The sequence below is a fragment of the Drosophila subpulchrella genome, chromosome X (genome assembly GCF_014743375.2).
Source record: "Drosophila subpulchrella strain 33 F10 #4 breed RU33 chromosome X, RU_Dsub_v1.1 Primary Assembly, whole genome shotgun sequence".
In the NCBI taxonomy this organism is placed as follows: Eukaryota; Metazoa; Arthropoda; class Insecta; order Diptera; family Drosophilidae; genus Drosophila; species Drosophila subpulchrella.
In genome coordinates, this window is record NC_050613.1 from 9,156,464 (window position 1) to 9,170,075 (window position 13,612).

Genomic DNA, 13,612 nt, shown 5'->3' on the forward strand with positions numbered 1-13,612 from the left:
AATGTGTTCTGCCTTATTTAGAGCTGTTTTCGCAAGAGTAGGTTTTAAACTTAGGAAACCTATTGAAAATTGCGGACGATAACACGGCCATATAGCTTTTTATTAAATTTAAGCCGGATCAAAATCAATTTTTATTTGTTTTTGCGGCCACTTTATGAGTTATAAAATATTAAAAGTGCAAGACTAATCACATCTGTTTGAAAAGTCAACCAAAAAACAAATCTCTATATAAAATTTGGAAAAACGTTCACAATAATTTTCTTTTTATTTATTTTAGCAAAAGAAATATATAAGAACTATTCGTGCTTATAATTATATTTTATATTTATTTTAATTAATGAAATTTTAAATCTAAATCCGTAATTTCCAGACTTTTGGAGACCAATTAGCGGAGTGAGCAACCATTTGGGGCAGACAAATGCAGTTTTAAATTTTAAGGATATCCCGCCCACTCAAAAACCCCTAAAATACAAAACTATTGGGGTACCACATGGTTTTAAAGTCATTTTAGGTGTCTAAAAGTATGCAGCGAATAAAAGACATTCGTCGTTCTTTATGTATTCATCCTACTTCTGAGTTTAAAATATATTGTTGGATACTTTTGGACACCTAAAATTACATTTAAGAGTGATTTTAAAATCCTAGTGATTTTTGCGATGCCTCAAAATATCTCAATTTAAAGGAATTCAATAAAGTAACCTTAAGAGTGTCAAAAACAATGAATATGTTTCAATTGTTTCAATATCTCAATTGGGAATGCGATTATAAAACAAAAACTTTTCGCATGGACCTTTTTGAGTGCGAAAGCAGGCAGCTTGAGTCCGGCTACCGGCAGGACTTCCCTGGACTCACAGCACTCAGGATTGAATCGTCCTTTCCAGCTGATTACGTTACCACGACAACCGACGAAAAGTACAACAGACAAAAGAGCTGGAAGTTGCAATTTCTTAGTGAATCGTTCCCAACCCAAAGTGGAGTACAAGGACACCAAGGACACATAACGAAGCACTAGAAATCCTTCTAAAATGACGTATTCAATCGTCCCGCACCGGGCGAACCTGGTGCTCCAGATGCTCCTCCAGGCCAATACCTATGTGTCCATGGTGTGGGCCATGAGCTACCTGATCCACATGCTATTCCGCGTGAGTCTAGACCAAGGAGTGCCCTTCTCTGCCAACGCGCAATAACCCTTGTCCCATTGCCCTGTAGCTAAATCACTTGTGGAACGTGGAGGGCCTGTCCATGCTGGTGGCCTACACCCTTGCCGTATCCGCTGAGTCCGTACGCCTGTACGCTGGCTACTCTGTGAACCTGTGCTCCGGGGCCACCGCCATGTGGTTGCTGCTCACAGTGACGCCCTGCATTCTGCTGCCCGCCATGGTCTTCCTCCGTCTTTCATCTGCCGGACGCAGTTTGTGGCTTCGCATCATCACGAATGCCGTGTTTGGACTAATGACCCTGGAGGTAATCGTATCCGTGGTTCACTTTGTGATATGCAAGCCAGGCCAAAAGAGGTCGATGCCCCAGGCAGAGGAGGAGGAGGAGGAGGAGGAGGATCTGCCCGAGGAGCACTCATCCGCCGTGGGATCCCCCACTTCCAGTGAGCAAAAGCGACGCGTGCGTCGATCCCCGGAATCGAAGTGAAGGGCCAAGCAGTGGGTGTTATAGTAAGGCTCTGAGGTTTACTTGGACATTGGCATAAATAATAAAGTAGGATAAGCTATTTAGGCTAAGCTAAGCTAGAGAACAATGCGATCGCCGCCGATCACACCTTTCGGGCATCGTCCAAATTGTGCGCCTTCAGCAGGGCATCGATCGCGTCCAGATGGGCACGCATCGTGGGCAGGAAGCTGGTCAGCACCTCGATATTCTCCACCTGGGCGGCTCCCTGGCCCAGTAACTGGCTGCGCGTGGGCACCCAGCTGTAGATGATCTGCAAGGTGGCGAAGGCGAAGGCGGAGACGCTTCGTTACAAGGAATGGTAGCCGAGAAGACCATGTGCACCCACCTTAATTGTGCTCTGGACAATGAAGCCGTGATAGGGCTTCAGTGTGCGCTCGTAGGCGTCCTGCAGGTGCTGCTTCAGTGCCTCCTTGGCCTGGCCATCGTTGTAGATGTTCTCGAAGAAGGTGCAAATGAGCTGGAGGCCGCGCTTCAGCCAGAGCAAAGCGTTGGCCGCAAAATCGTCCACGTTCACATTCAGCACAATCATATCCTCCAGATATTGGTACTTCAAAACATCCGCCCCATAGGCTTTTGTCAGTTTCTGAAACAAAAAACCAAATGTATTATTAAGACATTTCATCAAGACTAAAAAAAACTAATTGGCAAATAATTAACTGTGTCTAATTAAAATAATATATTTAAAATTGCAATTAAGAGTTCAAACTTCTTAAATTGACAAAGCTTAGTTGCAAAGAGATTAAATCTCATTAAGATTAATCTTTCAAAATTTCATGGACAAAAGAAAATGTATTTTTTAAGATAATATAGACTGTCTTACTTATAGAAATTAGTATTGCTCAATTTTTCACATTTAAATGTAATGGTATATGGATAGTTTAGTAATAGAACAAGGTCATGGATTACATAAATTTTAAGCCTGAACACTCAAAAATATCGAGTTACTAAAATTAAAATCTTAGATCATGTTAGAAATACGATTGTGAACATTGCTATATATAGTTCTTCAATAAATAAATACATTTTAATACCTATTTATGTTGTTTTAAAAATAATTTAAGCAACTATTTGTTTCAATTTGTATGATAAAAAGCTAGGGAAGAGTTTTGGCTAAGGAAACAAAGTTTCCACCCAACCCGGTACTTGAACTTGCTATCTAAAATCTTAGTTCCGTGTGAATTAGTGGTGCCCAGGTGATCTTACGTTTATGTTTCCGTTCATGTCGCTGATCACGGGCGTAAATAGTTTGCCAAAGCTCTCTGGAAAATATGTAAAAACAAATGGGTAATGAGTATACGTGGGTAAATCGATTGGTCGGGTGCGTCGTTATCACCTATGACGGTTACTATCTCCTTGGAGGCGGCGAGGAAGGCCTGTGTCTCCAGCTTATCAGTGCCGATTGCCGGAAAACCCTTCAGCGCCTTGAACTGAACTCGCGCGGATCCCTCGGTGGCTGCCATTGTGTGCTCCTATTCTGGTATTTGTTCCGACCCAACGGCGATCCAAGCGAAGACTGGCCACAAATCTGCAATTGAAGGTGCGAGAATGGTTAGTTTTCGAACACCAATTTTGGTGTTTATCTTATCGCGGGGGCCAGTCGACGTTGAATATTATTATTTTTGTATTTTCGTAATTTCGCTTTTCAATTGTCGCTATCGAACGACGTTCGCCGTCGCAGCTGCGATAATGGAGAGTGAAATACAAGTGGAATACTAGTTTGCCTGGCCCCCAAGATTCAATTCCGACCAGGGGATGCGATGGGGGGTGGGGGGAGGTGTCCGGGTCGGAGCTTTAACCCATTTGACTTAGCTCCAATCCAATCCACTGAGAGCCACTGAGCGAAAGAGCGCCCGATTCGATGAATCCAACGCAACAGCAGTTGGCGAAAACCTGATTCGATCGCAGCAACTGCGCACCGTGGGCAAAAAGTGCCAAATAGTCCACAAAAACAGCAGCTTGAGCTTGCGTTACGTTAAAAAAAAAATGTAATGTAGCATTTGTTACTTTTTTTAACCTTTTTTGTTGACTTTTTTTTAATTTGCAATTTTTTTTAGCTGATTAATAATTTTTCTTTATCACTGCACTTCAAAATCAAATGTTTTTAGTTAAAAAAAATTGTTTCCTCTTAAATTTATTTTTGAATTAAGTGTGTTGCATACTTTTATTTTTAAATTTAGTTTTTTTCAATCTAAAAAAAAAGTTTAAATACTTTTTTTTAATTCAATGGCGGTTTTTATCAAATAATAATTAAATTTTTTAAAATTTCAGTACATATTTTAGTATATGAAAAAAAATGCATAACTTATTAATGGAATACTGTTAATATCTTAACAAATATTCGCAATGTTAAAAACATGAATTTCTTAAACCAAATTATACATATACTTTTATAATAAAAAAATATGTACATAAGTGAAACAAAATAAACTCAGAAAATTCCACGAATTTCTTTAACCACCAAGTGATAACGTTATCAGCACTTTAAAAAATTCAATAAATGTATGACATTTCTTGCGCTAATCTTTATAAACCGTTTTTTTTTGTTCATATTGACACCATTGTAAAAATTTGATTTTGGAAAACTAACAACTAAGACTGAACGTCACCAAGAAGTTGGTAATAAAGGTATGAATCAGCGATGGTAGGTTAGTTTTATCAGGTAATTTGTTTAGGTGGCGGGGAAATCTATTTGGCAGAACGTTTATCAGCTTAATTGGATTGATTTCAAACAAAACAAAGTGTACGTATCTTTCTGTGACTTTTAAATTATGTTTGAGGACACGTAGTATTGGTATAGTGCTTAAAGGTATTATGGCCTTGTTACTGTTTTGCAAAAAAAAAGTAGTTCTTAAAAAGTTCCACGAAGGGAAGAGGTCTGTAGGTTGGAACTTTATTAAAACATAAAAAATTGTATATGTTTTTTACTGGGTGTTATAAAATCTTTAAATCTTAATAAAGTTCTGAATTCTTAAAATACGAGTTCTATAAACATCCATAAAGATGGTGACTCAGTTTGGTAGCTAAATCAATATATGGGATATTTGGACAGCGACAGGAGGTGACTCACCTGGTTGGATTAATAGGACTAGGACTGCTGCTCCTCCAACTGCTCCGTCTCTTGCAATTCTAGGAGTCGCAGGAAAGCCGCTTGGTATCGCCACTGGTGGTCAGGACGAAAACGTAGTGGGTGCGCTGCTCGGCAAGGAGATGCCACAGGGATGCGGGCAGCTGGAAGCGGTGCACGGACTGGGACGCCTCCTCGAACTCCTCGTAGTGAGCCACCAGACTGTTCTGGTTACAGCGCAGTTCGACCAGCCGGATGGGTCTGCTGGACAGGATCTCTCTGGTGGACTGATTTAGCTGGATTTCGACGGGCTCAAAGCTTTCGGCGGCGGTCTCCTCCAGGTCCAAGTTGAGCCAGCGATGATGGGCCAGTATGACGGCGCAATTGCGGGCAAAATAGAAGCTATCGTGGCGCCTCTGATTGTGATAGTTGTCCAGCAGTTGACTGCTGTTCTGCAGTTTCAGTTTGGTGAAGCGGGCTCTATTACCGGAGGAGGAGGATGAGGATCCCGATCCCGATCCCGAGCCTCCCTCAGCTCCGACTGCTGCTGATGCTGCTCTCCTGGCCTCCACAATCCTCTGGGGCAAGTGCTCCGTGGGCTGGTCTACGGTCAAGACGCGATTGAGATAGTCGAAGCCCTGACCCATCACCCCCTCGGTGGTGTGGCCCAGGTCGAAGCAGTGGCCCAGCTCGTGGCAGACGGCGCCCAAGGTGCTGGCATAGACGCCGCCGTACGTCCGCCGGTAGTTGCTCTCGTCCGGCAGTCGGGCGATGTCCACCCGCTCCGAGCTCCTCACACAGTCGCCGATTTCCGCGAAGCTCCTGGGCCAGGCGTAGAAGTGGGCGCTCCCGAAGAGGGCCAGTCCACCGCCGCCGAGGGCAGCGTGTCCCTTCAGATGACGCCGGATGTTGGCGTACGAGGAGTCACCGCTGGCCGCCACTCCGTCGCCGTCGTAGCGCGTGCAACCCACAAAGGCCACGAACTTGAGGAGCAGCTGGTGGCCCCACTGCGGGCAGGCAATGATCTCGCCGGCAAAGTGCTGCCACAACTCGTCCTCGCTCCTGGACAGCGCCTGTTCCCGGGTCAACTGGCTGCGGAAGGAGCAGCACTGGCCGTTCAGGGTGAACGTGCGATTGGGAAAGCCGGCCGCCTGGAGTTTGTGGGCGTAGATGGACTGCACCAGGCGCAGATTGAGATCGATGAGGGAGTGCAGCTCGCGTTGCTGCTCCAGCGGCTTCTCCTCGTCCCGGCAGAGCAGGTAGAGCGGTTGCACCCGGTAGGAGCTGCGGCGTGGTCGGTACCGAAAGCTGATCAAGCGGGCCGCGGTGCAGGATCGCAGTTCCAGGAGGCAGGCGCTTTCCTCGAGCGGATCTTTGGGTTCCAAGTCGAACAGCAGCTTGAACTCGCCGCCGGCCGACAGCTGGGTCAGCTGCTCGCGGGACAGGCGCTCGGGCAGATCGAGGATGGCCTTCAGCTGCCGCGCCGACGAGCACTTGGGCGAGAGGCGTCCCTTGACCAGGAGCAGACCGTGCTCCACGCACTCCGCCTCCAGCGGCTGCTCAACCTCGATGCTGTGCGCGCGCTTGCAGCCGGCGGTGCCGCTGCTCATTGCCAATCCTCGCCAGAATCTCCGTTTTGCAGGTTTCCGTCTCTTATTGCGAAAATCAAATACAATTCAATCTCAAAAATCCAATTGGAAAATCTCAACAAAGGCTCAGAGCTGCCAGACCCGGCGAATTACCGGTACGGCGTGCAGCGGACCAAACCTATTTGCTGCGAATAGTTATCGAAAAGCTATCAATTTAAATTATTTTATGTTCAATTACCCAATAGCTAAAATAAATATTAACAACAAATGCAACTTTGGATATAATTGTCATAGATAGTACTAATCGAATACATTTCAACAAAAGCACAGTGCTGCCAGATCCTGATAGGCTAGCTACGGCAGCCCTGTATTTAAAACACACATCGCCACCTATCGAATTGTTATCGACCTAAGCTCTACGCGGGACGTATAATTTGAGATTAATTTATTTGTCAATCGCAACTCTGGATGCCTTTGGCGACGCGGACATGATCGCCGTCGCAGAACCGCCGCTGGAGTTTGTGCCGCGCGGCCGTCAATCGTCCGCGGAGCATCCGGGTCCGCACGACCAGCCGCTTGTGCGGCACCAGCTGCCCACCTCGGAGCACTTGCTGCTGCAGCGTCTCCAGAATGTGAACATCTCGTCGGCCGGCGAGGATGGCCCCGCCGGTGGCCAGGAGTCGTGGACGATCCGGGAGATGTACGACGACTACGAGGCCGCCGAGGAGCGGGCTGCCCGACGGCGCCAGCTGATCGAGCGGACCAAACGATGTGGTCCCAAGGCGGCGGCGGCCACCCAGCTTACCTCACTGCCCCAGAACCTTCTGCATCCGCCACTGGAGCGGCGCGAGGAGCCCATGTGCGACTACATGGTGAACAACGAGGAGGAGCTCTATGTCCACCGCAACACGGTCGTGTGGACGCAGGGTTTCAATGACGACGATGACCACGAAAACGGGGTGTACAAGCGCATGTGCTTCACCAGCGATTCGCCGGTGCGTTTCGCCTGCTTCCTCAATCGCAGCTTTGTGCGCGGACGACTGGCCCAGTTGAAGGCGGTCGTCCAGTCGCAGGACGACAAGCTGACCGCCATCTGCGTGATGGACCAGAACTCCCTGCGGGTCTACTGCAATGATGGGGAGGACTTCTTGGCCAACCTCGACTTCCCCGTCTCGCAGGTGTGGCAGACCAAACATGGCCTGCTGCTGGAGAAGGACTCCAGCAACGCCCTGATATCGCATCTGTCCATTCCGATGCCGCGGCTCTTCTCCATGTCGCATCCACTGCACGAGGCCTGTCCCGTCGTCCTGAAGACGGCAACCAGCTCCACGGGCTACATGACCGAGCCGGAGTACTGTGTGGTCTTTGCCACCGAGGACTCGGATTTGGTGCTGCTGTACGATTCCAAGTTATTCAAGCATTTCGTGGCCCGCCTCAGGAAGGTCACGCCGGAAGAGGTCAACCTTGTGGGCCAGCAGCAGCAGGAGCTGGGACACACGCTCCTAGGTCCCCGTTCGCAGATGGGGGGCAATAGCTACAGCTTCAGCTCCACCAAGCAGACGGGAGGTGAGTGGGATTAGCGGGATGGATCGTGACTAGAGCTTTACCATCTTTCATTGCCAGCCACACCGAAAGGCGCGAATGTCTCGTTTCTGGGCAGGAATAACACCACCACCGGCATGGGCAACCTCTCCAAGTTCGGGCTCAGCCAGTCGCAGTCGTTCAGCGGAGTTCTAGGCCAGTCCAAGTAGGTTTGACTGCTAAGCAATAACTTGTATTTAATATATTTTCATTCTATCGTTCAGTCGCGCTTCTTTGGGCACACCATTAAGTCAACTGCAGAGCAACATCAGTCAGCAGTCCATGTTCATGAAGGATATGCGCAAGATGACGCACGTGAAGCCGGCAAAGCCTATTGAACCGGAAATGTGTCTGGAGCACATCTGGACGGAGAACACATATGGAACGTGAGTAATCCCAGGATGATGTGACCTAGATTGCAGGTGTTATATCTTCCAGGCAACGCGAGTTCTGCGAGATGGCAACCCGAGCCTTTATCCACACGGATCTGGTAGGTCAGACCTTCCTGTGCTACCTGCTGGCCCGCTCCTGTCGCCTCCAGTTGATCCGCCTCACTGGCTATGGGGGCGGCGATGTGCAGCTCTCCACACTGGCCTCCACGCTGGCTGCCAAGGATGCGGTGGGTCTCAACAGAATGCACATGATTGCCGTCCTCGATCCGAGCGGCAGTTTAATCCTCTACACCGGCACTGTGCTCATTTCCAAGGTGCACATTACACCGCTGCTGGCGCCGACTTCCATTCCCATGCCATTGGTAACGCCCATGGCTGCTGGGGCGTCTCCGTCTGCTGCGTGTCAAGTGAAAACACCAGTGGCAGCTGGATGTCTAGGCGGAAATCCTTCAGGGAGCAGCTCCTTTGTGGAGGTGCGAAGGAGCAGCCTTCTGCCCACGAAAGCTCCGGGGGATCTGGCCGCCTTTGATGAGGAGCTTCACATGTTATCGCCCATCGCTCCGCAGGCTATTTCCTATACCCAAAGGCAGGCGCATAATGTCTGCAAGTCGCTGAGAGATCCGGCGGGAAATAGATTGACTTTGGTTTATGCCACGGGCAGGATGCTGAGAATAGCGCTGCCCCTCCTGAACGACACACGCTTGCTCACCAGATGTGTGGCCACACTGCGACAGGTCTTGAGTCCCGCACAGTTCCTGCACTTTGTGATCCGCTGGTACAGCGCCAGGAATCCGCCAGGATCTAGGGACTACTCCATAGAGCAGGAATGGCTGCTCTTCCGCTGCACTCTGCTCGCCCTGATGGGTCTGACTGCTGCTCCGGACGTGGATACGGGCGAGAACTACGGTAGGTGTGCCACACCACCGTTGGATACGCATTTCGGAGGAGTTACAGCCACAGGATCGGGCGACGGATCCAATTGCAGTTCCAACTCCACGCTGGGTGCCCAAGATGAGCCCAAGAAGCGTCGAAAATACAATGATTGCGAGGATTTCACGGACGATGACTGGGAGTTCCTGCTGCTCCAGACGACCCTGGCTCCCTGTGGAGCCGATGGTCATAGCTACAGCGTGAACACCAGTGCGCCGCTCTTCCAAATGATACCCGCAATCTTCTTCAGCCTGCATTTACTATACGAAGATCTCAAACTGGACGCTGTCTTCTATGCAGCGCTTCCCTATCTGGCAACGGTGAGTGGTAAAGAACTTGTTTATATCAGTATATGGTTGACTCCTCCCCTTTTTAGTTCCTTCACCAGCTAGCCATTGATATGCAGCTGGACAGCTATGTGCTGCACTACATCCTCGACTTTCCGGAACTCTCCAATCGCACGGGAAGGCAATCGCTGCTGGGGGCGGAGCACGGAGCCATGATGCTGCACCAGGAACTTCTGCGGGTTCCGGCTCCCAGTGTTTTTGCCCAACTGGAGCACATTGTTGTGGGCGAGGAGGAGGTGATGCCCTATAGCTTTATGGAGTGTGTGAACGAGCGGAGTCGCAACCTACTACAGCTCGTATCCCTGGTGGTTCACGGGCAGGAACGTCTCAAGCACTGGTGGCAGCTCCTCGAGATTCCCGAAGCCGTTCAGGCCAACTATCCGCGCCGCGTTAAGCGGAGTATCACGGCGGATGCACCACGCTGTCACCAGATGCTGGAGTTGCTCCTGGCCATGCGATTGACTAGGCGGGACATCGAACGATTCCCAGCGGCAGTGCACCTAATTGTTGCAGAGGCTCTGGAAGAGGCTCGTCTGTCGCCGCCCATGGGCTGCAGCATGGCCACCTATGAACTAATCCTACGCCCGGAGCTGGCGGCTCACGCCCAGCTGCCATTCCTGGAAACAAGCACAGGGCAGCCGCATTGCGGCAGGGTCTACAAGGAAGATTCGCTCTCAACCAGATGTCCTCCATCCGGAGGGGTCGAAACTGATTCATCGGAGCAGTTGCGCCATGACGACATGGATAATATGGACACCAAACTGCTTCGGCTGCGTTTTCCCGACGACATGCGGGTGGAGGAAGTGCGTCGCCTGCTCAATAGCTCGGAACCGGTGGTCATTGAAGTCCAGCAAGCGCCCGGAACCAGCGACCATGAGTTCATTGAGGAGCAGGAGAAGCAGCTGTTTGCTCTGTGCGCCAGGACGATGACTTTACCTCTGGGCAGAGGAATGTTCACCCTGCGAACGATGATGCCCAGACCCAGCGACAGCTTGTCTATGCCCAAATTGTGCCTGGTGGGCAGGGAGCCGCTGAAGGGCACCACCATCGAGATGCAGCAAATCGAGTTCCCTGCCAATATGCAAATGTGGCCTTCGTTCCACAATGGCGTGGCCACTGGCTTGAAGATCTCGCCCCACGCCCAGGACATCGATTCCAATTGGATTGTTTACAACAAGCCCAAAACCCAGGCGAACAATGCCCTGGAGCATGCTGGTTTCCTCATGGCTTTGGGCTTGAATGGTCACCTGAAAACCCTGTCGTTCATGGGTCTCTATAAGTATTTGGTGAAGTGCGATGAGATGACCAATGTGGGTCTGCTGCTTGGCATTTCCGCCGCCCATCGAGGCACAATGGATACGAAAACCACGAAGCTATTAAGTATTCACTTGGAGGCACTGCTCCCAGCTACCGCTATGGAGTTGGATATACCGCAGAGTACACAGGTGGCCGCTCTGATGAGCATTGGTCTGCTTTATCAAGGCTCAGCCAAGCGACACATTGCCGAGGTGCTGCTCCAGGAGATTGGCAGACCTCCGGGCCCCGAGATGGAAAACAGCGTAGAGCGCGAATCGTATGCCATGACAGCTGGCTTGTCCCTCGGATTGGTCACCCTGGGCCAAGGGGAATCGCCAGCGGGACTCAGGGATCTCCAGCTGCCGGACACGCTTCACTACTATATGGTGGGTGGAGTGAAGCGACCCATCAGTGGCTCGCAGAAGGAGAAGTACCGACTTGCTTCCTTCCAAGTTCGCGAAGGCGATACCGTCAACATAGATGTCACCGCTCCAGGCGCAACTCTGGCCCTGGGACTAATGTTCTTCAACTCTGGGAATGCGGCTATTGCCGAGTGGATGCAGCCGCCCGATTCGCGCTATCTGCTGGACATGGTGCGTCCGGATTTCCTTCTGCTGCGCACCATTGCCAGGGGCCTTATCCTGTGGCAAGACATCCGCCCGGACAACGAGTGGTTCCAGGCGCAGTTTCCGCAATCTCTCCGGGTTCACCTAAGACTCCCATCGCGCGATGAAGAGACACCCGCCGAGGACGGTGATGTAGACTACGAGGCCATCACGTAAGTACCCAAAATTCAATATTAAGAGATACGATTTAAATATCCCTATTTCAGGCAAGCCTATTGCAATATCATGGCCGGAGCGGCTTTTTGCATTGGTCTAAAGTACGCGGGCACGGAGGACATGGTGGCCTTCGCTACATTGCGGACTGTGATCAAGGAGTTCCTCGGCTTTCCTGGCACGTCGATGGGCGAATGTGCCGGCCGCACCACAGTGGAGAGTTGCCTAATGGTGCTGCTCATATCGATCTCGCTGGTCTTCGCCGGCTCCGGAAACTGCGAGATCCTTCGCATCATTCGGTACCTTAGATCGCGGGTGGGACCGCAGTATCCGCACATAACCTACGGCTCCCATATGGCCATTCACATGTCGCTGGGCTTGTTGTTCCTCGGCGCAGGTCGCTTTACCATCGCAAAGACGCCGGAAGCTATTGCGGCACTGATCTGCGCATTCTTTCCCAAGTTTCCCATACACAGCAACGACAATCGGTGAGGACTGGCTTCCAGGCGGAGTAGCATTTTAACTTAAAATTCTTGTTTCCCCTTCTAGTTACCATCTCCAAGCACTGCGACATCTTTATGTGCTCGCCGTGGAACCGCGCTTGTTCCTTCCTCGAGATATTGACACCAACCAGCTGTGCCTGGCCAACATATCGGTGCTGGAGGTGGGTGCCACCGAGATGCGACGGCTGCCCATTGCTCCCTGCATCCTGCCAGAGCTGAGCAGCCTGCAACAGGTGGTGGTGGACGACGAGAACTATTGGCCGGTGTGCTTTGAGCGTTCCCGCAACTGGCATCAGTTGGAAAAGGCGCTGGAGTTGAGTGCGCCGATCGATATAAAGAAGCGAACGGGCTGCCTCTCCCACTTGGAGGATCCCGACCGGCTGAAGAGCATGCTGGCGCAGACCTTGACGATGGAGCAGAGCATTTGTTGGCAGATAGACATGAACGACCTGCAGCAGTTTGCCAGCGAGCGGATAGTCAAGCAGTTCCTGAGTCGCTGCCTGGCCACGAAAGGCACGGATCTGAGTTACCCGGAGCTGGTGAAGCGCCACCAGATGATGCTGCTCTTCTACAACGCTGTGGTTAAGGATCGGATGCATTTGCTGCCGGTTTACCTAACGCTATACGATGTGAGTGCGGATATTTTGCTGTTGACTGCTCGAAAACGTAATGTTTCTTATCCCTAGCACGTGACTAAGTCAATGCTCAACAACATCGATGTGTGGCAGCTGAAGCTGATCGATGCCTATTTGAGTCGCAGCCAGGAGTCGGAGCATCCCCTCATCTCCGTGGAGCTTATCCAGATGATGCAGGAGCTCTTCAAGCAGGAAATGGAGGACTCGACTCGCGAGTTGTGCCTGCCGCTGCGGGAGTTCCTCAGCCGAAAGCGACTGGATCCGAGCTATGTGACCACCGTCAGTGGACCGGATCTGCAGCGAGCTTTCTGCGTGATCAATTACTATAACCTGCTGCCCAATATGTTGAATGGCGTGGACTTGAGTACGGGCACGGTGAACTACATGCGCATACTGTACGAATTCCGACAACTGAATCTCGGCGCGCACACCATCTTCGGTCTGCTGAAGATCCTGCAGTCACTGGCCACCGAAGTGGTTACTCTGGATGAGGCAGCGCTTCTGGCTTACACCATGGCCACCCAATGATCCTTGGTGGACATACTCTTTTACTAAGACTAGAACATATGTTGAAATATCTGCATGGAAGTCGGATATTAATGCGCTTTATATTCATTGTACACTGAAGTATTTTGTGTCTTCATTCATAATCATAACTTTGCTTAAAAGTTTGACACACTCTTTTTTATTTCCCCTCTTTATTCTCTAAAGAACTTGGTTTAAGAGTTTATAAAGTAGAAGGGGGATTTTTTATAACTTTAAGAATTTAATTATGGGTATTTTTCTTTAAAAGAACGGATTTTCAGCATCCTA

General features: G+C 50.1%; 4 protein-coding genes across 4 annotated transcripts; 2 read left to right on the plus strand and 2 right to left on the minus strand.

Annotated features, from left to right (window-relative positions):
• The first annotated feature begins 875 nt into the window (after positions 1-875).
• Positions 876-1,655, plus strand: LOC119556144 (transmembrane protein 17B). The gene is made up of 2 exons (XM_037868041.1): positions 876-1,142; positions 1,210-1,655. The coding sequence occupies exons 1-2, from the start codon at positions 1,026-1,028 to the stop codon at positions 1,642-1,644; spliced, it is 552 nt and encodes a 183-aa protein (XP_037723969.1). The 5' UTR covers positions 876-1,025; the 3' UTR covers positions 1,645-1,655.
• Positions 1,656-1,660: 5 nt separating this feature from the next.
• On the minus strand, positions 1,661-3,175 carry LOC119556143 (glycolipid transfer protein). Its single transcript, XM_037868040.1, has 4 exons — positions 3,017-3,175; positions 2,887-2,942; positions 2,009-2,266; positions 1,661-1,933 (listed from the first exon to the last, which is right to left on the minus strand). The coding sequence occupies exons 1-4, from the start codon at positions 3,141-3,143 to the stop codon at positions 1,766-1,768; spliced, it is 609 nt and encodes a 202-aa protein (XP_037723968.1). The 5' UTR covers positions 3,144-3,175; the 3' UTR covers positions 1,661-1,765.
• Positions 3,176-4,775: 1,600 nt separating this feature from the next.
• LOC119556142 lies at positions 4,776-6,490 on the minus strand. The gene has a single exon (XM_037868039.1). It carries the CDS (start codon positions 6,355-6,357, stop codon positions 4,810-4,812), a length of 1,548 nt encoding a protein of 515 aa, XP_037723967.1. The 5' UTR covers positions 6,358-6,490; the 3' UTR covers positions 4,776-4,809.
• Positions 6,491-6,734: 244 nt separating this feature from the next.
• Positions 6,735-13,470, plus strand: LOC119556080 (anaphase-promoting complex subunit 1). Its single transcript, XM_037867932.1, has 8 exons — positions 6,735-7,902; positions 7,960-8,083; positions 8,142-8,303; positions 8,356-9,559; positions 9,616-11,660; positions 11,715-12,149; positions 12,211-12,793; positions 12,851-13,470. Exons 1-8 carry the CDS (start codon positions 6,825-6,827, stop codon positions 13,325-13,327), a joined length of 6,108 nt encoding a protein of 2,035 aa, XP_037723860.1. The 5' UTR covers positions 6,735-6,824; the 3' UTR covers positions 13,328-13,470.
• Positions 13,471-13,612: the final 142 nt, after the last annotated feature.

Excerpts from the sequence above, each read along its gene's own strand:
- LOC119556080 (XM_037867932.1), top strand. The coding sequence starts at position 6,825 with ATGATCGCCGTCGCAGAACCGCCGCTGGAGTTTGTGCCGCGCGGCCGT. Across the intron at positions 7,903-7,959 it reads CTCCACCAAGCAGACGGGAG|CCACACCGAAAGGCGCGAAT; the intron begins GTGAGTGGGATT and ends TTTCATTGCCAG. Across the intron at positions 12,794-12,850 it reads TTTACCTAACGCTATACGAT|CACGTGACTAAGTCAATGCT; the intron begins GTGAGTGCGGAT and ends TCTTATCCCTAG.
- LOC119556142 (XM_037868039.1), bottom strand. The coding sequence starts at position 6,357 with ATGAGCAGCGGCACCGCCGGCTGCAAGCGCGCGCACAGCATCGAGGTT.
- LOC119556143 (XM_037868040.1), bottom strand. The coding sequence starts at position 3,143 with ATGGCAGCCACCGAGGGATCCGCGCGAGTTCAGTTCAAGGCGCTGAAG. Across the intron at positions 2,943-3,016 it reads GGAGATAGTAACCGTCATAG|AGAGCTTTGGCAAACTATTT; the intron begins GTGATAACGACG and ends CATATTTTCCAG. Across the intron at positions 2,267-2,886 it reads ACATGAACGGAAACATAAAC|AAACTGACAAAAGCCTATGG; the intron begins GTAAGATCACCT and ends TTTTTGTTTCAG.
- LOC119556144 (XM_037868041.1), top strand. The coding sequence starts at position 1,026 with ATGACGTATTCAATCGTCCCGCACCGGGCGAACCTGGTGCTCCAGATG. Across the intron at positions 1,143-1,209 it reads TGATCCACATGCTATTCCGC|CTAAATCACTTGTGGAACGT; the intron begins GTGAGTCTAGAC and ends ATTGCCCTGTAG.